This window comes from Passer montanus, unplaced genomic scaffold, assembly GCF_014805655.1.
Source record: "Passer montanus isolate IOZ18808 unplaced genomic scaffold, ASM1480565v1 scaffold8, whole genome shotgun sequence".
NCBI classification, from domain to species: Eukaryota; Metazoa; Chordata; class Aves; order Passeriformes; family Passeridae; genus Passer; species Passer montanus.
The window spans coordinates 1,313,773-1,334,554 of NW_024373256.1; the positions used below are offsets into that span (position 1 = coordinate 1,313,773).

Here is a 20,782-nt window from a genome sequence, read left to right on the forward strand (position 1 = left end):
GGCTCTGGGCACTGTGACAGTCACTGTCACCCAGCTGTAGGCATGGGCAGAGCGGGACAGGCACTGTCACCGAGCTGTGGGCACGGGAGATGTGACACTGTGACAGACACTGTCACCGGGATGGGGCTGTGGGTACTGTGACACTGTGACAGCCATTGTCACCGAGCTATGGGCACAGGCAATGTGACACTGTGACAGCCACTGTCACCAGGATGGGGCTTCAGGCACCGACAGCCACTGTCACCGAGCTGTGGGCACAGGCACTGTGACAGTGGGACAGGCACTGTCACCAAGCTGTGGGCATGGCCACCACAGCAGAGCTGTGAGCACTGTGGATAGCAGTGCCACTGTGCTGTGGCCACGGGCACTGTGCCAGGGCTGGGGACACCACAGAGCAGCCAGGACACCTTACCACTGCCAGGGTCACTGTGCTGTGGCCACGGGCACTGTGCCAGGGCTGGGGACACCACAGAGCAGCCAGGGTCACTGTGCTGTTCCAAGAATTACCGTCCCAGGGTCACCATGCTCCTCCTGGGGATAGCATGCCGTGGGGTGTCCTTGCACAGGTCACCATCCCATGCCAGTGTCACCAGGCAATGCAAAGGCTCCCTGTGAGTTGGCACGAGTGCCATGCCATGGCCCGGAGCACAGGGAGGTCACCACAGTGCTCAGCTCACCTCTGCTGCGGGCACTGACCCTAAAACAAACACCCCTCCTGTGCCCAGCCCCAGAAAGGGTGGCTGCCACCCTCTGGGGACCCTCAGCAGCCCTGCAGCCGGGAGGGCTCTCACACCTGGCACGGCCAGGGCTCTGCTGGCCACTCGCCGGGGCCAGTGGCCGGGAGCAGAGGGCGAGGTGTGGCAGCCGCTCCGTGCTGCTGCACATTCACCGCTGGGGCAAGAACGGGGAAGCGAAAATCGCTGGGGCTGGCCTCTCGCTTAGGGAAGGAGCCCCCGGAGCTGCCACGGGAGGGAGGAGGCCAAGCCCCAGCCCTGCTCCCTCCCCACGGACAGCAGGAAGGAGGAGAAGGAGGAAGCTTGGAGGGAAAGCCTCGATTAGCGCGCAGGGAGTTCCCCCCGCGGCTCCGGGCCGTGCCCTGAGCTGGGTTTGAGCGCCGCGCTGCCGATCCCGGCTCCATAGATACCGGTGCCATGACAACCCTGACATCATCCCGGCTCCGGACGGGAGCTGCAGGGAGAGGAGGAGCCAGGAGGAGCCCACCCGCCCTGCTGCCACGGGGCTGTGGGGCTGGGGGCTCCTCCCGGCCCCAGCACAGCCCCTGTCCCCCGGCAGGGACCGTGCCACTGCGGGGGACCTGCGGGACAGGCGTGTCACACCCCTCACACACACAGCCAAGGATGCCCGGGTGCTGGGTGCTGTCTCCAGCTCCTTTTGGCCCTCTGCTGCTTTGTCAGTCTGTTCTTCCTGGCAGGCTGGCAGCAGGGTTTAACTGTTGAAGCTCATAGCGATGCCACGCAGTTTTTCTCAATTCCAGGTGAGTCATCATCTCGCCAGGTCTATTTCTGACTCCCAGCAGGAAAAGCAGAATTCAGCCCTTCATTCCTCAATGCCACCAGCTCAGGAACCAGCACATTTCTCTAGGCAAAACCGAAATGGCCGTGAAGAAAATGACAGGTTGGTCCCTCCTGCTTTCTGCTGGCAGGATGGCTCGTGGAGCCGGCCAGGGATGGGACCCCAGTGCCAAGAGCATCACTGCCAGCTCATCCCTGAATTGCAGGTCAGGAACAAAGACCAAATTAACTTGAAGGGATTACCCGAGGTGGGATTTTCAATCAGTTCAGCAGTTTAGAAGCAGCTGTTTCAGCATCCTCAAAAATCCTTTCGTGCTTTGGGCACAAACCATCCCAAACCCAGGGTTCCATGGCATGGCACGGGCTGCCCTGCTCCTCCAGGGTGGCAGGACGACAGGAGGCAGCATGATCCAGGGATGCTGCACAGGGAATCAGCTGGACCCATGGGCTCTGCTCCTGGCTTTCCGATGATGTTGGGAAAACCACTTCTTTCTCCCTCTTTCTAACATGTCTTGCCCACCTCATCTGCCCCAGCTGGAATTTTTGGACAATGCAAAGCACAAGGGAGCTGGACACTGAATGTTTGAGATGTTACCCCAGAACAAATCGTGACCATTTCCAGACAGGTATGGGCTTTACACCCTTCCAGGCATGACCAAGGTGCACTGAAACCTCTGCTCCAAAACTTGTCCTTTCTTTGGGGTTCATCCCCCAGCTTCAGCTGCGTGCAGTGTTTATACAATCGTTGCCCACATCGTGGGGGTGCCAGTTTCCTCCCCCTGCTCCAGCTCAGAGAGAGCACAGGAGGTATCTCCAGCCCACATACAAACTGTCTTTCTGTCTCGCTTCCTATTGCTGCAGATCAACAGAAACACAGAGCCAGCCAATAATGGGGAAGGATATTGCACCTTCCACATTTTCCCATCAAATGGAGAACAGCAGTGTTTGGAAATGGCACTTCCCACAGTGTCAGTTTGATTTGAACAAGTTTTGTCTCTATTTACCATTCCACTGGATTTCAGGGACAGGGAACAAGGACAGGAAACAGAGCAGCACGCAGACAACTGCCCAAGAGCTGCCCATGTCTTTATTTTACATTAATTTAATTAAATGTAGTGGAAAATCTGTATCTGCTTTCTGCTTCTTCTGGTCATGCCAAATTCTTCCCTTTGTCTCTATCACAAAAAAACCCATCAGGTTTTCTCAGGGCTAAGTATATGGACATGACAACCTGGAGGAGACAAGATGTGGGGCTTTCTCCTTCTTCAAAACCTGTCCCAGTCAGCCTGGTACCCTTTAGGTACTGGGAGGGGCTCCAAGCAGACTTTGAGCCTTCTCTTCTCCAGGCTGGACACCCCCAGCCCTCCCAGCCTGGCTCCAGGGCAGAGAGGCTCCAGCCCTGGGAGCAGTGACCTCAACACATCCACCTTTTCCTTGTGTGTGGGGCCCCGGAGCTGGACAGGTGCTCCAGGTGGGAAAAGCAAGGTGAAACCACATTTTTCTGGGAGCAGCCCCACCAGTGTGTGTTTGGAGTGAAGCAATCCCAGCGTGCAGGACACAGCCTGGCTGCAGGACCAGACAAGGGGGCTGGGGGAGCTCTGGACACGGATTGCAGCCACCGGATCAGCAGCTCCCCGCGGTCTGAGCCGGCCTGGCACGGCGTGGGTGGGAAAACAGCTTGTCCTTCACATTCCCCGGGCAGCAGGCCTGAAACAGCACTTTGAGACATGTTTAGTTGTTGCTCTGAAATGCTTTGCTTGCCCTTCATTAGAGCTTGGCTGATGCTGCTTTCTGCCATCAAATGAGAAATGAAAATGAGAGTTGATGGGAATATTGGGAAGAGCTTTGAAGTCCATAGGGCCCAGGAGCAGAGAGAATGGGTTTCCTGATGAGAGCCCACTGCCACTAGAAAGCTCTTCATGCTTTCCACCCTGAGAGATCCAAAAATATCTGGAAGATCTTTTACTAGCTGGTTACTCATCTGCTTGTGAAACGGTTCTCAGGTGGGATTCAGCACTCACTGTACATGAATAAACCCAGGATAAGTGTGCCAGAAAAAACTGTGGAACACTTTGCTGACTGAAATCACCGAGGGGAGGTTGGGCTAACGCAGCTCGGTGAGCTGAGGTAGCACTGGTTTTGAACAGGGGACTTGGTCTCTCAGTGCTTGCGTAAAACCCAAACTGAACCCAACCCCAAAGGGTTTCAAAACTCCTCTCAGCAGCTCAGGAGGGAACTCACATCTGCTCCTCCAAATTCCTCCCAGCATGAAAATTTCAGGGCTTTTGGCAAACCAGAATCTAATCTGATTCAGCCACTGCTGCCCACCTTGGGGGAGCTTGAAGAAGGGGAACAAGGTCTTTGCTGTCCCAAACTGGCCTCCTTAGGAGCACACCAGCAGGTCCCTCTGTGCTGGGGTGTGCCAGCCAACAGTGACGTTGGTGCCTGTCACCTGCAGCTGTGGCACAGCTGAGCAGAGCTGGCAGGTACCCTAAAGGGTACCAGGCTGACTGGGACAGGTTTTGAAGAAGGAGAAAGCCCCACATCTTGTCTCCTCCAGGTTGTCATGTCCACATACTGAACCCTGAGAAAGCCTGATGGGTTGTTTTTTTTTTGTGATAGAGACAAAGGGAAGAATTTGGCATGACCAGAAGAAGCTGTGGCACAGCTGAGCAGAGCTGGCAGGTACAAGGACCTGGGGCAGCTCAAGCCATACTGGACATGAAGAGCATCCACAGCTCCACCAAGCTGTGCTGCCAAAACACACTGAAAATAAAAAAAAAGCTTTGTATCTTAACTGAACACAACCCCACAGGTCCTCAGATTCACGAGCAGGATGCAACCTGACGGAAAAGAGATTTGTGGGGTGGATGGAGATGAGGGATTTTATAAGTGTGAACGCTCTCAGGCCCAGGCTTGTGCAGCACAAGCCCATTAAAACAGCCTCCCTGAAAGAGATTTTCATCTAAACAGGAAATACAGGCCAAGACTGCCCTAACAGCTATTTTTACCGCCCTTATGCAGAAGTGAAAGTGTGGCTGCAGAAGATGAAGGGACTTACCTGGTGTTTAGCAAGAAGCTTATGACTAAAAAATAACTGAATTTTGATCTCCAGAGCCTCCAGCCACATGCTCTGGCCACAAGGGCATTGTCTCTTTTACACCTTGTATATCTTTTACCCCATCTAAGCAGCAGAATGTGAGGCACAGTCACAGAATCCACTTTTTTTAAATTTTTTTTTTTTAATTTTATGCACACCTGGATGAAAAAAGCAGGGAAAGCCCAAGGGGGGCCCAAGCCCAAAAACCCCTTTTTTTTTTTTTCTTTTTTTTTTTTTTTTTTTTTAATGCACACCTGGATGGAAAAGCAGGGAAAGCCCAGCTTTGCCTGACCATACCCAGAATTCACAGGGCAAGTCTCCATCCAGCAGTGGGACTTGAGCTTAGAGCTAAAGCTTGGTGTTCTGAGAAACATGGAAGGTTTTAGGGGCTGCATTAAATGCCTGGTGGGACAGACATTAAATTAACTGGAAACAGCGTTTTATTCTGCTTCCAAGTGCAGACTTTAGCTGCAGGCAGAGGAATAACACATCCCTCATTTTAGTAATTAGACAAGAGGCTTGCACACTCATTTGAAAAGTAACTGAAGGCACCAAAATCTCCTCCCAAAGTCACAGGAAAGGGACTAGGATGAGGTGAAACACTTGGTGTCTGGAGCAGTCTTGTTCCAGAGATGGGTGAGAGGTGGAAAAGTCAAGGAAATGCAAGGAAGTGCACGGAAATACATGGCAGTACAAGGAAATACAGGGCAATAGAAGGAAATACATGGCAATAGAAGGAGACACGGCAATAGGAGATACATGGCAATGCATCCTCTGTTGCCCTCTGCTGTTGGCTTGGTCAGATGTGGAGGGAATTTTCCCGGTAGCTCCCCGTGGGAAGCACACTGCAGCCACCAACAGCAGCCAAGGAGAACCACGGGATGTGCTGGATGGGAGGGAAAACTGGGACACGGAGGGAAAACTGGCACCAGGAAGGGGCTTCTGGGTTTGGAGGGAAAGCATCAGCCTGCACTAGCACAGCACGTGGGAGTGGAGGGCACCTTTCCATGGGAAGCAAGGGCAGGTCCCAGTGCCAGGGTCACCATCAGGGTGCCAGCCCATGCCAGGTGCTGGGTCCAGAGAAATGCCAGCAGAACTTTCTGGGCTGGACCAGCCACCCCTCACCAGGACTGTCACATGCCAAGGGGAACACAGCTTGGCAAAGGCTGTGGCTGTCAGACTTGGGAGCTGGATGGTTCCTGTGGGTCCCTTCTGACTGAGGGTATTCTGTGATTCTGTTGTGGAAACTTTAACAGCAGTTACAAATATTCGGAAATGACAGAAAAATCAGCTCCACCTGGGTTGTTTTGGTTTTTTTCAACACTGGGTTGTTTTGGTTTTTTTCAACACTTCCCTGTGGGACTGATCCAGAGCCCCAGCTGGTCCCAAGGCTGACCCTCACCCCCTTGGATTACAATTTAACTGATTTGTCTCTGTGCCATTACCTGTGGTTTGTTTTCCATGTTTTATTACTTTCCCCATTACCCTACAAAATCAAGAGTTGACTTTACATCACCTGGTTGGCTGTGCTTGATCCTGACTTCAAATTATACTGGACAGCTCCTCTCCATCCTTCAGACAAAAACCCTGAGCAGCCATTCCAGGGATGGAATAAAACCCCAACAAAATCAGTGCTTAGAGGGGGAGGAAAGAAAAACCCTAAAAAATCCAAACCCTTCCCTCTCCAAGCCTGTAAAACTCCAACAGGAAGAATCTCCCGCACTGCCTGGAACAGACTGAAGCAAAAGGCATGAGAAAACAAAGCAACTCTTGGGAATCCTTCTGTAAACAGGAGCCTGCATGCACCCAACACACTGCAAAGGAACAGCTAATCCCTGGAAAAATGTCAGAGGCACAGCGCTGCTTCTGCCAGCATCTGCAAGCCTGCCTGCCATCCATGGAACAGATGATTCCCCCAGGGCTCCCTGCTCTTTGCTTTTGGGGAGGGAATAAAAATCTTAAAAAAAGAAGGAAAAGAAGTGAAGCACGGTTTGAATGCAAGCCAGCCCATGAAAACAGGGATTTGGGAAGCTGCAGGGTTGGTCAGGCTCCTGTCACACAGCAGCAGCTCTGGAGCAAGGTCCCACAAGCTCCTTGGGCAGCACCTGCTCCTGGCTCTGCTCTTCCTCAGGGAGCTCCTCGTATGGAGAGGAAGCAGCTTCCCCATTCCAGGAAATGGGATTGCAAACCCTGCCCTTCAGGGATGCCACCCTGCTCCAAACCAGCCAGAGCTGAGCTACTCCCAACCCTAATGCTGCCCCTCGCACTGTCAGCAAGTCAAAACAATCACTGGGATCCTATAAAAACTCCCCATATAAAAGCAAACTCCGATGTGACAGGACCTGCTGTACAAATTCCTGCATTTTTGTAGGGCCAACAGAGAACTGCATCAATTCTACAGCACAAGAGGAAAGGACCAGGAGCAGCCCCACATCGTCTGATCAATCCACACAGAATCACAGTTTGCCTGAGCCACCAAACTATAATATACACATATGTAACTACATATTTATATTATTTTTATATATATTTATATATGTTTTGTATATATAACAGTAGTATCTTGGCATGCAGGTTAGACCCACCAGCACAGCATGATGCCTTTTCCTAAAATCCCATGCAGTAGGAGTGAACAGGAGTGAACTCAAGTTGCTTTATTATTTTTACATCAACAGGAAATATAATCTGAGTACAGAGATTTTTAAAACTAGATTTAATCAAGTGCAATTAGCAGAGAATTCACAATTTGCTGTACACGAGTATGAGGACCTCCAGTGGAAATTCCTTACCCAGACTAAAACTTGTGGTACAAATGAGCAGCAGAACAAATCCCCCCAATCCTCACATGGCCAAGTCCACAGAGGTGAGGCTATGCCTGAGAAACAACTACATCAGAGCTCTTCTGCCAAGCCAAAACCACGAGAGAACAAAGTGCAAACAGAGATTTTATCAAATGGCCATTTGGTAAAGATAGAAACTGCTCTAAAAGCATTCTGGCTACAGCTGGTGGCCTCATTTTTAGGCAGGATTTGCTAAAGACACAGACTCAGCTTGAAGGCTCCTCCCAAGCCCTGCCAGGACAGGACAGGCTTTTCCTCCTGCACTGCACAGCACCTCCCTGAAGCACACAAAGTGACTAGAATGTGTTGGATGCACCCTCACTCGGGGTGTGCTGGGAGGCTGCTGTGTCCCTGCTGCTCCCTGAGCCTGGCCAGCACATCCAGGACTGGCACAGGGCAGTGCAGCTCCCCAGCCTGCTCCCCTGGCACACGAAGGTGACAAAGGATGGCACAGATGTTTCACCAACCTGCTCATTCACACTGAAACAAAGGAGGGAGAAATCTCATCATCTGCTCCGTGGGCGAGGACATTGTCACACAGAACAGTGCAGGGCAGACTGGGATGGAAGAACACTGGATTCCTGCTTTAGCACAACCAAACCCACAGGGAGATGCCTGCCCACACCCCCAGCTGCTAAGAGTGGCCTGAGAGACCTGAGTCAGCTGGGTCCTGCCTGCAAAAAGGGAGGGCTGCAGCCCTTTTGTTGGTCCTCTCCCCTCTAGTGGATCCCAGTGGGCTTTGTTTTGGGGGCTGAGTTTATTACCAAAAGACAAAACCCAAGAGCTGGGGTTTATTTGTTCTAAGAAACCTCAACATGGTGCTAGGGAAATTTTCTGAGCACTTTTAATAGCCTGAGTGACAGCTCCAGTCACACTCTTCATGCAGTACCTTGTTATCAATTCATTTGGGTTTGTGTTTAGAAATGTTATGACATAAAAAATTCAGAAATCATTAGTCCATAAAAGTCTCACATTCATTTAACAGACCCGACTTGAAAGGACCTGACTGTGGCACAAAATATTAAAATGTGTTTCCAAAGGTGTTCCTGGTTCTCTAACCACTAAGGAGCCTCACACAGTGGTGTGAGGAGCAAAGGCTTAGATAAGAGGTGCCTCTGCTCTAATTACAGCAGCACCATTAACCTTTCCAGTCAAAGCTTGCCAAAAGTTCACAGGTGTGCTGTGAGGCACGACATAAGGAAGCTCAACAAAACAGGCAAGAAAACCTCAGCAGGAAGCAGGGAAAGGAAAAAAAACCTGTTGCTGCCAGGGTTTGTGCAAACCTCTCCCAGCCAGGAGTGCAGGAAGGGATGAGATCACCAGCTACGTGAAGAACTTGAAATGATTTTGACTCTGTTTTGTCCTCTGACATGGTAAGTTGAAACACAAAAGCAAACTGAGAAATCTGGGCTCCGTATTTTAGTGTATAAATTAGATGTACCTGCCCTCAGGACTTTTACCAAAGGAATTGGATGAAAGAGTAACAACGAATGTTGGAGATCCTGGAAAGAAATCCATGGGTACAGACTTGGCACAAAACCCAGCATGAATTTTCTCTATCAGAACAACAGAAATTAAAATGACAATTAATCAGATGCATCTTCTAAAACATCAGGCAATGCCTGCCGAGAACACCACTGTGTTCAGGGAAAATGAATTCTAGCACAGAAATAAGCAAATGCCCCCAAAATCAGGAAATGTCATCATGAAATGAGTTTGCCAGTGGCCCAATCTCAGAGGTTTCTGGCAGCCTCAACCCCTCAGGCACCATTACTTATCAAAACATCATGGGGATAGGATTTTCAATTCTCCTTTTGGCATTGGTTCAGCTCTGAATCAGTCCCACACAAACAGAGTTACTGAGTCCCTGTGTCCCTGCAGCAGCTCCACACGGACTGCACGGCTGTGCTGCATTCCCAGAGCAATCCCTGCGGGTTAATCACAGCTCCCATCCTTCCAGCCATCCCTCCAGCGCTCATCCACACGGGAGCAGTCGAATTCCGACTTCCCCAGCTTCCTGTTCACCTCGTTGTGCAGCAGACACAGCCACTGGGAGAAGTTTCTCCTGGTGCTCGTGTCGGGTTGGTTTGTCCGTAATCTGCAAGCAGGGAATGGGAAACAAATTAGTGTAAACTTCTGAGAAAGGAGCTGAGAGCAGCAGAAAACTTTATCACAGAATCCCAGAATGGTTTGGGTTGGAATGGACTTTAAAGATCATCTCATCCCAAGCCCCTCCCATGGGCAGGGACACCTTCTACCAAATCAAACACCTCAGCCCATTTCAGTCCTTGCTTCCAATACTGAGATTGCCTATACAAGGCATTGTAGAGGGTAGAAGAACACTTGTCACCTGAAAACCAAATTATTCCAAGTCCCAGTCTAATTCCACAACTGTTCATAAGCCCATTTTGAACCAGAAAACTCCATAGTCACTTCAGGGAGGCCTTGGGGGCAGCACAGAACCCAACAGCATGAGGACAGGTGTTTGTTTTTTGAGTAAGTCCATCTGTGATTGATGCAATAATGGAAGAAACCAGTCCAGGTAGCTACAAACCCCACGTGCAGGAAGAGCTGTTGATATGCAAACTAGCTGCTGCAGCACAGCACTTCTGGCAAGCCCCTCCAGCACAAAGAGCTGCTGAGGCTACTCACCTGTCCATCAGAGCCTCAAAAAAACCTGCTGAGGCCACTCACCTGTCCTTCAGGGCCTCAAAAAGCCTACTAAGGAAACTCACCTTTCCCTCAGATCCTCAGAAAACCCGCTGAGGACAGTCACCTGTCCTTCAGGGCCTCAAAAACCCCACTGAGGAAACTCACCTTTCCCCAGATCCTGAAAAATCCCTCTGAGGGTTTTCCCACTCACCTCTCCCTCAGGTCCTCCGCGCAGTGCTCGCAGGGGTAGAACTTGGAGAAGAGGTTGATGAAGTCCCTCATCTCCTTCTGCTGTGCCCCGGAGGGCTGGTCGGGGTAGTAGGCAGCCATGGTGTGCAGGAAGGCCCAGGTGCTGCGGCCCAGCTGCTCGCTGTCCAGGGGACAGTCCGGAGGGGGCTCCTTCTCCTCCGTGACCTCCACGTCCTGCAGAGGGACAGAGCGGTGTGAGGGGACACCGGGGTGGGTGGGGAAACAGCCCTTTTGTGCTGGGTGGGAAGAACCGGTCCTTTACATCCTTTCTGAGGACATGGCAGAGCCCCCTCACACCTTCTGAGGGGACAAGGCAAAGTCCCCCTCACACCTTCTGAGGGAACATGGCAAAGTCCCCCTCACACCTTCTGAGGGGACACGGCAAAGTCCCCCTCACACCTTCTGAGGGGACATGGCAAAGTCCCCCTCACACCCTCTGTGGGGACAAGGCAAAGACTTTTCACACCCTCAGGGGACATGGCAGAGCTCCTCTCACACGCTCTGTAGGTCAAGGCAAGGACCCTTTCACACCCTCAGAGGACACGCCAGAGCCCCCCTCACACCCTCAGCGGGAGCAATGGCAGAGCCCCTCATCCCCAGGGAGAAGATGGGGACTCCCTTCCCATTCCCACCGAAGGGAACCCTGTCCCCGGCTCCTTCACACCCTGAAGGGGACACGCAGCCTCGTCCCACTTGCGGGGTCAGGATGGAGGACGGAGGGAGCGCTGCAGGGACTGAGGGTCGCCAGGGGTTCCAGGGAGGGCTCCCGCCGCGCCTCACCGCGCCGCCCGGGGCCGTCTGCTTCCTCTGCTCGCGGAACCAGCTCTTGAAATCCGTGCAGGCTCGGCATGGCTTCTTGGACGGCTCCCCCGCCGCACCGTGCGGGACGGCGAAGGGGAAGGAGCCGCTGTCGGTGCCCGGGAAGGGCGCGTAGCCGCGGCCCGCCCGGCCCTCGCTGGGCGCCGCCATGCTGGCGCGCGGTGCAGGCCGGGCCGGGGCGGCGCCATTCGCGCCCGGGCGGCGTGAGGGGGCTGGCGCCCGGCCCGCGCCCCAGTGCCGCTCCTGAGGTGGTTTTACCGAAAAACCGCAGCAAACTCTGTGTTTAAATGTCGTGTGTGAGGAGAACACGACACTCCGCTGTGTGCATTCTTGGTTTTCGCTTCACATCGCCCTGGGGGTGTGGTGGGGCTGTGCTCACCCGCACAGCGGGAGGCTGAAGGGGGTCTCCTCTTCTTCCTCTCTACGTGAGGGGGCTCAGCCATGTGAAAAACGCCAATCACTTGTTTTTAAAATTTTAAAAATTTAATAGTATATAAAATGGTTATAAAATAGTAATATAATTAAAATAATAAAATTTGAACATTTGAGGTTAGGACAATATGAGACAATAAAAACAGAGATACGGACGGCCGGGTACCTTTTTCAGGGCAACACAAGCCCGAAAAAGGACACCCGTTAACAGAGGATTAACCCTTAAAAACAATTGCCTGTTGCATATTCATACATCTCATACATGATGCATAAATTCCATTAAAACACAGGATTCCTTCTGGTCACTGTCAATTTCTTCCTCTTAATCCTTATGCCGCCTTGCAGCCTGAGCAAGGTGGGAAGAAGTTAGATTTCTGCTGATAAGGGAGCAATAAATTCCCTTTCTCACCTGAGGGTGTCAGGGGACTCGGCCATGATCCCCCCCCGAGGGTTCCCTCAGTGGGCGTCATGTTCCCTCAGTGGCTGTCCCTTCATTGGCCCTCCCAAATGAGCACAAAAAATATGTATAAATATGTGTTCCTATGAGGTCTGGAGCATCTCTGTGATGAGGAGAGACTGCAGGAGCTGGGCCTGGCCAGTCTGGAGAAGGGAAGGCTGCGAGGGGATCCATCAATCCATACAAATCCCTCCCAGGGGTGTCAGAGGGTGGTGCCAGACTCTGTTCAGTGACAGGATGAGGAGCAATGGCCAGGAACTAAAACACAGCAAGTTCCACCTGACAGGAGGAAGAACCTCTTTCCATGAGAGGGGAAAGAGCCGAGCCCTGACACGGCAGAGCCTGGAACAGCTGCCCAGGGAGGGTGTGGAGCCTCCCCCAGGAGCCATCCCAAACCAGTCCTGTGCCACCTGCTCCAGGTGACCCTGCCTGCGCAGGGGCTGCCCTGGATGAGCTCTTCCACGCTGAACAATTCTGGGATTCCAGGATGTGTAGATACTGAGTGTGGCAGAGCCCATGGCACACAGCAGCTCTTCGTGCCAGCAGTGCTGGCAGGCACCTCAGCGTTATCTCCAGCAGAGTCATACAATCAACAGGGCGATTTCATGGACAAACAAGTAGATAACTCCATTCAACTCATACTCCTTTATAGCAGCACGCCCATATGAAGTGCTCCATGTTTTTAACACCTGTCACATGCTTGTAAATCCATGCGGAGGGAGGATTTTCCTCTTTCTGGGAGTGTTGGCACGTGTTACACCAGGGCAGGCTCTGCCAGGGAGTGGCTGGGCTCCTTGGGTTGATGGAGAGCCAGACCTGGTCCCAGAATCATGGTCTTGAGTGGATATTTAGCATTTTTTCTTTTATTCCCAGAGAGCTTGTGAGCACATGAGGATGGTGACCTGGGCAACTGTCCAGCCTGGCATCAGACTTTGGAGCTTGCTCTTTCACCCCTTGGAAATGTTAATTATCTGTGGCCTTACAAAATATTTAATAGAGGTCAGAGAGGGAAAACTTGGAGAGCAGCACAGACTTGCTCTCATCCTTCTTTTTGCCTTGATTCTGTCATGCTCTTAAAGGTTTGAGAGCCACAAGTCTCCTACCATGAACAATGTGAATTTTGTATCTACTTCAACTTTTCTCCTGTTCATTGTCTTTAGGTCAAATGAAAAATATGATTATTTTATTTAATGCAAACAAATGTATGTCCAGGATGGAGCTGGACCAAAATGTCACTTTATCTATAAATACAAATATATAAATATATAAATATATAAATATATAAATATATAAATATATATATATATATATGTGTGTGTGTGTGTGTGTGTGTGTATGGTTTATTTAACACAGTGTAGTGTAAAATATGTATTAGAAAAAGCATCATTTTAGAGAAATACCTCAAAGACTTGCCCTCGAAAAAACTTTAACACTTGGTGTGTTTCATGTGGAGATGGCTGAGCTGTTCCTGCTCTGTGGAGCACTGAGCTGATGGTCTGGATCTCCATCTTGGGGTCTCTATTTACCAGTGCTCCTTTATTTTTATTTATTTGCAACTTCTTGGGAATATTTATGTGCTGATTTTTGTTAGGAAGGGAGAAGACACATGAATAACTGGTAGGAACTGCTGGAATGGCTTTGTCTAAAGTTGTAGACAACTATAAAGATAAATTTCACACGCAAAGGAAAGATCAAGTAGGGACAGCAACGTTTTTATGTCTGTTTTCCTTGCCCACCAATAAATGTTTTAACTGATGCTCATGACCTCATTAATTTTTGTAAAGTCAGGAAAAAAGAGAATGAGATACTGAGGGAATTTCCTCTAGAGCTTTATTGTTTGGTCTTCAAGCAATTAAACAAGTGCAGAGATGTTTCTGGGCCACAGCAATCTCCTGGTTTGGCCGTTAGCAGACTTTGCTTCCTTGATTGTGATCTAATTTATGGATTCAGTTACAATATCATCATTTTTATTGAAAAGGAAAAGCTTTGAAGGAGGCTGTTGGTTACAGAGATTTGTGCTCCATGTTGCTCCCCTCGCCCCTTTCCTGCTCAGCTCTAGGAGCAGAGGTGCCTCTTGAGGAAAATTTTCTCCACTTGCCTTCAGGTCCAGCATCAGCTTGGATTTTAAAGTTTAAAAAATGGAGAAATGCTCCAATTCAAGTCAGAACAAGAAAATTCACTTTACTGTCTCTAAATGATTCCAAGTGCGGAGCCAAATTGTTTCCATCCAAAGGAAGGAATGTGGTGCAGAGCCGGGGAAGGATGGGGGAACATTCCCTCCTGCTCCCCCTCGCACAGCCCTAACCCAGCCAAGCCTCTGCTCCCAGCACTGATTTAGGAGCTGGAGTGTGCTAGAGCCTGTTACCAAACAAACTCCTCACACAAATTCGATTCTGTGGAGGAATCCTTCCCCGTGAGGGTGGGCAGGCCCTGGCACAGATTCCCAGAGCAGCTGTGGCTGCCCCTGGATCCCTGGCAGTGCCCAAGGCCAGGTTGGACAGGGTTTGGAGCACCCTGGAGTGGTGGAGCACCCTGGATTGTATTCCTGCAATACAGCAGGAAGCTGTCTTGTATTTACATGTAAGAATGTGAGCCTAAAGTGTGACCAGTGATAAAGCAGCACCAGGAATTAGTCATAGACTTGTTTGAGAAATTACAGCCAACTAGGAAATAGCAACAACAACAAAAAAGGTGTTCATTTCTAGGTAAGTGGATCATATTGATCCTCTCTGCCTGTGTAAGAACTTTATCACCTGTAAAATTTCCCAAAAGTATGAATTTATCCCCAGATATCAGGAAGAAGCCTGCAGCCCCCCTACCAGGGAATGGCTGAGGTGTCTCAGTTCAGATCCATCCAGAACTGTTGAAATGTGTTCAGAACAGTCTGAAATGTAGGGCAGCACAAGGCACTGCCTTGCTCAAATCTGAGCACCTACACCCGACACTGAGTTTGTTCTTTTAAAGTTGGTGCCATTTTTATGTGTGGATCCTCTTGCTGATTAAAATGAGAATCCATGAGTAATGGTGATGGCAGGGGCAGGGTGAAAACCAAATCATTTCTGCAGGTTGGTTTCGGTGGCCCTGCTCGTGTAGTGCTCCAATCTATCTCCTCCTTCCCAGACCCACTCCGAGCATCCCTGGAACAGTTCATCCATTCTGAGGACAAACACAGCAAAACTGGGGGTTCCTATTGTCCTCTTGAAAAACAAAGTCTTCAGGGAGCAGCTCCTGTTCCCCTTGGCTTTGCAAAAGGAAAGTGGCCCCTGATTTGGGGCGGTTCCTTTTTTCCAGAAGGAGGTCTAAGGAATTTAACAGAAGTCTCCTTCAGTGGAAGAGGTTTTCCTCAGGCAACAGCTGCTATGTTTGGACTCATTCAGAATTAAACCCGAATGAAAGAACAATTCCTTCCACATTGCTCTTCTCCCACCAGGCTTTTGAGTGGTCTGGTTTTCCCTGGTTTCTGAAGGGGCCAAGGAACACAAGTTGCTGTCTTTGCTCTGAAATATGGGTGGACTTTTAGCCAGAGCTCCTGGTGCTGGTGGGATCCCCAGGAGAGATAAGGCTTTGCATCTCTGCTCCTCGATGGCCGTGGGGAATGAGGAAAGAGTGGGATGAGCAGCTCTGACTAATCTGGAAGGAACACAACGGCCTTGTCTCCGATCAATTTACTATATTTAGCATGATGTAAGAACAGATTTTCCCCAAGTGAAAACAGTATTTCTCCATGCTCGCTGGTGCTTGCTGCGCTTGCTGTTGGCTGTACTGGTGTTGCTGGGATTTTCTCCCACCAGATTTTGGAATGTGGGCAGGCTGAGCAGTGCAGAGCCTCAAACCCCCTTGGAAACTCCACCCTCCTTTTCTTCTGCCTTCACATCTCATTCCTGGGTCACAGCACGTCCACAAAACCCTGGCCTCATGCCATGCACTCATCAAACACCGTGTTTTCCTGAGAAAATAATTCAGGGAACCTCCTCTTCTTGAAGCAGCTTAAGTTACATTCTCACCCTTTCTGGAAGATTCCTTCTTGAATCACACTTTTGTATTTTGCATAAGCTTAGGAAAACATGTCAGTTTTATACAAGAACTATGAAATTATTTCAACAAGTGCTTGGTAAACAAGAGCCTGTCTGCTGTGTGTGCTCCAGCAGTGAGCAAAGCTCCTGAGACACGCAGAGCTCTCCCTGGGCTGGCCGGGGCCATCCCAGGGGCTTTGCAAAGAAAATGACACCTGGGGAGTGAGGGTTGAGGGAGTTTGATGCGGTGCTGTGATTTTGGATCCTGAAATAAAGCTGTGAGGAGTGAGTGCCCCGCTGCACTGAAGAGGGATGTGATGGAGTGGGAAAGGGCTGAGCTGCTGCCTGGACTCAAAGGGTTCCTGAACTGCCACAGAGAAATGCTTTAGTGCCTGCAGCAGCTGCTGGAATTAGGATAAAATGAAATACTTTTTTCTGGATTAGTTACTGCAAAATCTCTCATCCCAGCCTGTGTGAAAGTTCAACTGCTTCCTTTGTTCCTGAAGTGAAGGAGACTTTTGTCAACTCCAGTGTCTGGGTTTTCATTATTCTTTTTAAATAAAGGTCTGTTTCTCTATTTATTAAAAGTCTAAAACCTCTTTGTACTTTTAAAATCGGCTTTTAGCATCTGGGCTGTTCATTAAAGGTGCTGATAGGTCATGTGTCATCACAGGTGACCTTCAAGAACAGTAAAGGGCAGGTTTTGATCCTGAAGGTGAGCAAGGGAAAGATGAAGCTTTTCCTCCAGCTTTGTTCCAGGCCCCCCTTGGCTGTGCCCACAGCTCCTTTCTGTATCTCTTCCTCGCAGCTGCAGTGTCCTGGGGGTGGTTTGAGGACTTTTCCTCTCTTTGCCTTTCCTGTGGTGGCCACAGAAGGAGAAATCCCTGATGCAGAGTCCCACACTTTGTCAGCCGTGAGGGGCACAGGTCACTCAGCAGCCCAGACACGACTTGTGTGCGTGGAAAAGATGTTCAGAACACAGCTGCTCCTCTCCAAGCTTTTGGGACAAGGCTGTTTCTTGCTGGACCTGGAAAATGGCTCAGGAGGAGCTGGAGAGGAGCTGCCTTTGGCTGCCCCTGAGCATCTGTGGGCTCAGATTCTGCTTCTACTGAAATTACTCCTCATCCACACGGAAATGAATAGAAAAGCAGAGCATCAGTGTTCATTTGTCATGGAAGAGAGGCTGATCTCGGGATGGGAATATCAGTGGGACAGCCCTGGTGTCTGTGGGGCCTTCCTGCACCTCTGGCTGACCTACTTCATCTTCCCAGCCGTGGCCAGTCTGGGGCAGGCAGCCTGGTGTGGCTCCCTGTGACAGTGCCTTAGTCACCTGCTGTGACACAAACGTGTTTCTGTCCCCAGAGGAGCAGTTTGTGGCTGGAGTGATGCTCCTCGAGCAGCAGAGCTGCACCTTGGTGGGGTGCAGGAGGCTCTCTTGGAGCACACTGCAAAATGATGGGAGTCTTTATGGAAAAATCCGTGTTCCCTGCATCTTGGCAAAGCCGGGCAGGGCAATATTACATGTTGCCTGTTAATTTATGATCTCTTTGGTACCTTGTAAAACAACAAAGGAAAATTAACTGCTGCCCTCAGAGCTGTGTAAATAAATACAGATGATGAAACAGCGGCATCCAGTAATTCTTGCTGAGTATCACTTTTTCTGGGCAGACCCCTCCTCCTCTGCCATTAATTATTACCCATGAGGAGGCACTGATTTATAGCAGGATGACATGGAAACTGTAGAAGACACAAAGGAAACTTGATAATGCCAGAAAAACAATGTTTGTCTTGTTTTTTATAAGCGAGTCCAAATGCATCCAGCAGAGGAGTGGAGTTATGGCCTCTGCTGGGGGTTACCCATCCTTGCCGACAGGAATGGCCCTGCCATGGCTGGGAGCTGTGGAGAGCTGGGAGGAGCACCTTACCCTTCCAAGGGCCGTCTGGCCCAGCCTCCTTCTGGTTTCGCAGGCGGTGTCACTGCAGATGTGACGAGGCTCCTGAGGTCATTCTGGAGCAGACAGTTTTGTGACATCACCCTTGACAGCGCCAGGGCACCGATACTGCTGTGACAGCTGCAGAGCCTGACCTGAGCCCTCCAGGTGACTCCAGAGGTGTTGGTGTCTTGGAGGAGTGGCAGGGATTTCCCCTCCCTCCCTGCACCTCAGTTCTGTGTCACAGAGCCCTTCACTTCCTCAAAACGTTTTCTCAATAACCAGTTATTGAGTTTTGAGCAGTTTTGCTCGTATTTGCTTTTATACAACACCACTGTCACCAGCAATGCCCCAGTCAGTCCAATCTTTTCCAGAAGATCAGCTCTGCAAGCTGCAGGGCTGGTCCTTCTGCCTCGGGTGACTTGTAAAACCCTGTGTAGCTTCACCTTCCTGTTGTAACATTCCATTAGATGTTTTCCACACCTCCCTTTCTGCTTGAATTCCCTGAGAATGATGAAACACAGAAAAATCAAGGCTGTTTCCTACTCTTCTGGTTTTTATGGCATCCTCAGATCAAGGTGCTCTCTGTGCCTCCCCGGCTATCTCCTCATCCTGCAGCTCCTCCAAAGCTTTCCTTGTCTTTGGCTTTTCCCAGTCAGGATACACATGTTCAAACCTTTATGTTCTTGGAAATATGTTGTCATTTGTGTTTGCTCTGAGACAGGAAACCAAGCCAAGGTGCTTCATTGGGAGTCTTGGTCCCAGATATTTCCAAGAGCCACGTGAGGGTGAGTTTGGCCCTGGCTTGGCTGCCAAGGAGAAGCCAGTGAGTGCAGGTTTGAGGACATGGAGTCAGCAAAGGGTTTTGGCACCTCAGAGACTGGAACTTTCTAAATAAATCTGCTGGATGAAGTGATTTCCTCTCACTCCATAAAATCCTCACTCTTTCATCTGGGGAGATTTACCAGCACATGGTTTGGCTGGAGGCTTTGTAACAGAGGGATGGAGGGTCTGATTCCAGGGCTGTGGAGGGCAGGGAGCTGCTCCACATCCCTTTTCCACAGGGCAGCTCCTGTGCGGCTTCCTGAGCCAGGAAATGCCTTGGAGAGCCTGTTGGAGAGCTTTTCTCTCCAAAATCCAAAGGGATAACTTTCCCTTTTTAATGCAGGACAGATATCCAGCAGCAATAAATCCAACTGCAATAAACCTGCTTTCTTTGTCTCCACAAACTGCCACCCTGCTGTGTGGGAGCAGCCTCCCGTGCTCCTGGATCACAAACCAAGACCCTCCTGACTGTATTTTCCAGAAGGAATCTGGTTTGGCCCCCTGTTCCAGTTCTGGGTTGGTTTTTTTTTTGGTAGATGAAAAATCACCTGCAGCTATTGCTGAGGGTTTGAGGCACCAGGTGAGGCTGGGAAATGAAAGGGAGGCACGGCTGAGCCTCTCAGTTTCGGTTCCAATAATGATAATGATAAAGATAATTATAGTGATAATGGTTCAATTGAGGCTTTACCAAAGAAGAGGCGGTTTGATCACACGGTGCCCATCAGCCCTGAGGCTCAGGGAGAGGACAGGCTGGCCAAGACCGGAATTATCCTGCTGAGCCTCTGGGCAGTGGAGCTGCTCCTCAGGAGGAGCTGCTGGGTGCCCTGGGAGGGTGTGGACACCTGGCTGGACACAGGGCAGAGCACTCCGAGCTGAATTTCCATCACATATTTACACCCGAGGAGCTTTCAGTCTTTTAGTTACATCCTGGGGATGTCTGTTCATTACATCGGCATCTAAATGGTGGTATTGATAAAACTGTCAGAAATCTATTTAAAGTAACTCGGCAGGTGGGACAAAGCAGGAAAAATATTTGCAACAAATATTACTCACGTTTAATGGTGCCTGATCTGTGTTTTACAACCCATGTTCTAAATCAGTCTTTGGGTGAGCTCAGCCCGAGCTGCAGGTCCGTGTGATACAGCCATAAAAACCTCACCTGTCTCCCGGAAATATCTCGGGGCAGGTGCTGCAGCCCCTGTGACCTTCTCTAACCCAGCGCTGGCACACAGCCCCGCTCCCTTCCCCTCCCTTCCTTCCCGGCACTGGTTAGTAAAGATGTGATAAAAGACTTTACAACCCATGTTCTAAATCAGTCTTTGGGTGAGCTCAGCCCGAGCTGCAGGTCCGTGTGATACAGCCATAAAAACCTCACCTGTCTCCCGGAAATATCTCGGGGCAGGTGCTGCAGCCCCTGTGACCTTCTCTAACCCAGCGCTGGCACACAGCCCCGCTCCCTTCCCCTCCCTTCCTTCCCGGCACTGGTTAGTAAAGGTGTGATAAAATACTGTTTTTCCTCCCCGGCTACCTGAACTACGTCCTGCCTGCACCCGGCAGCATTTGCATGTTAAAAGCGGGGGGAAAGGTAAAAGGCACGCGGCACTTTGGCAAATCGCGGAATTTCTGCCCGGGCGCTGGGCGGAGGAGGAAGCTCGGGAACCTCTGCCCTGCCTCCTGCTCCGGGCTATTTAAACCCGGCACTCGGGCAGGAGCCGCAGCTCTGCTCGCTCCAGCTCTCATCCCTCGAATTCTCATCCCTCCAGTTCTCATCCCTCCATCTCTCATCCCTCCATGTCTCATCCCTCCAGTTCTCATCCCTCCAGTTCTCAGCCCCCCAGTTCTCATCCCTCCATCTCTCATCCCTCCATGTCTCATCCCTCCAGTTCTCATCCCTCCAGTTCTCAGCCCCCCAGTTCTCATCCCTCCATCTCT

The 20,782-nt window shown here is 50.5% G+C and overlaps 1 protein-coding gene across 1 annotated transcript; it reads right to left on the bottom strand.

Annotated features, from left to right (window-relative positions):
* Positions 1–7,271: 7,271 nt before the first annotated feature.
* GFER (growth factor, augmenter of liver regeneration) lies at positions 7,272–11,367 on the bottom strand. The gene is made up of 3 exons (XM_039731969.1): positions 11,154–11,367; positions 10,336–10,547; positions 7,272–9,570 (listed from the first exon to the last, which is right to left on the bottom strand). Exons 1-3 carry the CDS (start codon positions 11,340–11,342, stop codon positions 9,408–9,410), a joined length of 564 nt encoding a protein of 187 aa, XP_039587903.1. The 5' UTR covers positions 11,343–11,367; the 3' UTR covers positions 7,272–9,407.
* Between the last annotated feature and the right edge of the window lie 9,415 nt (positions 11,368–20,782).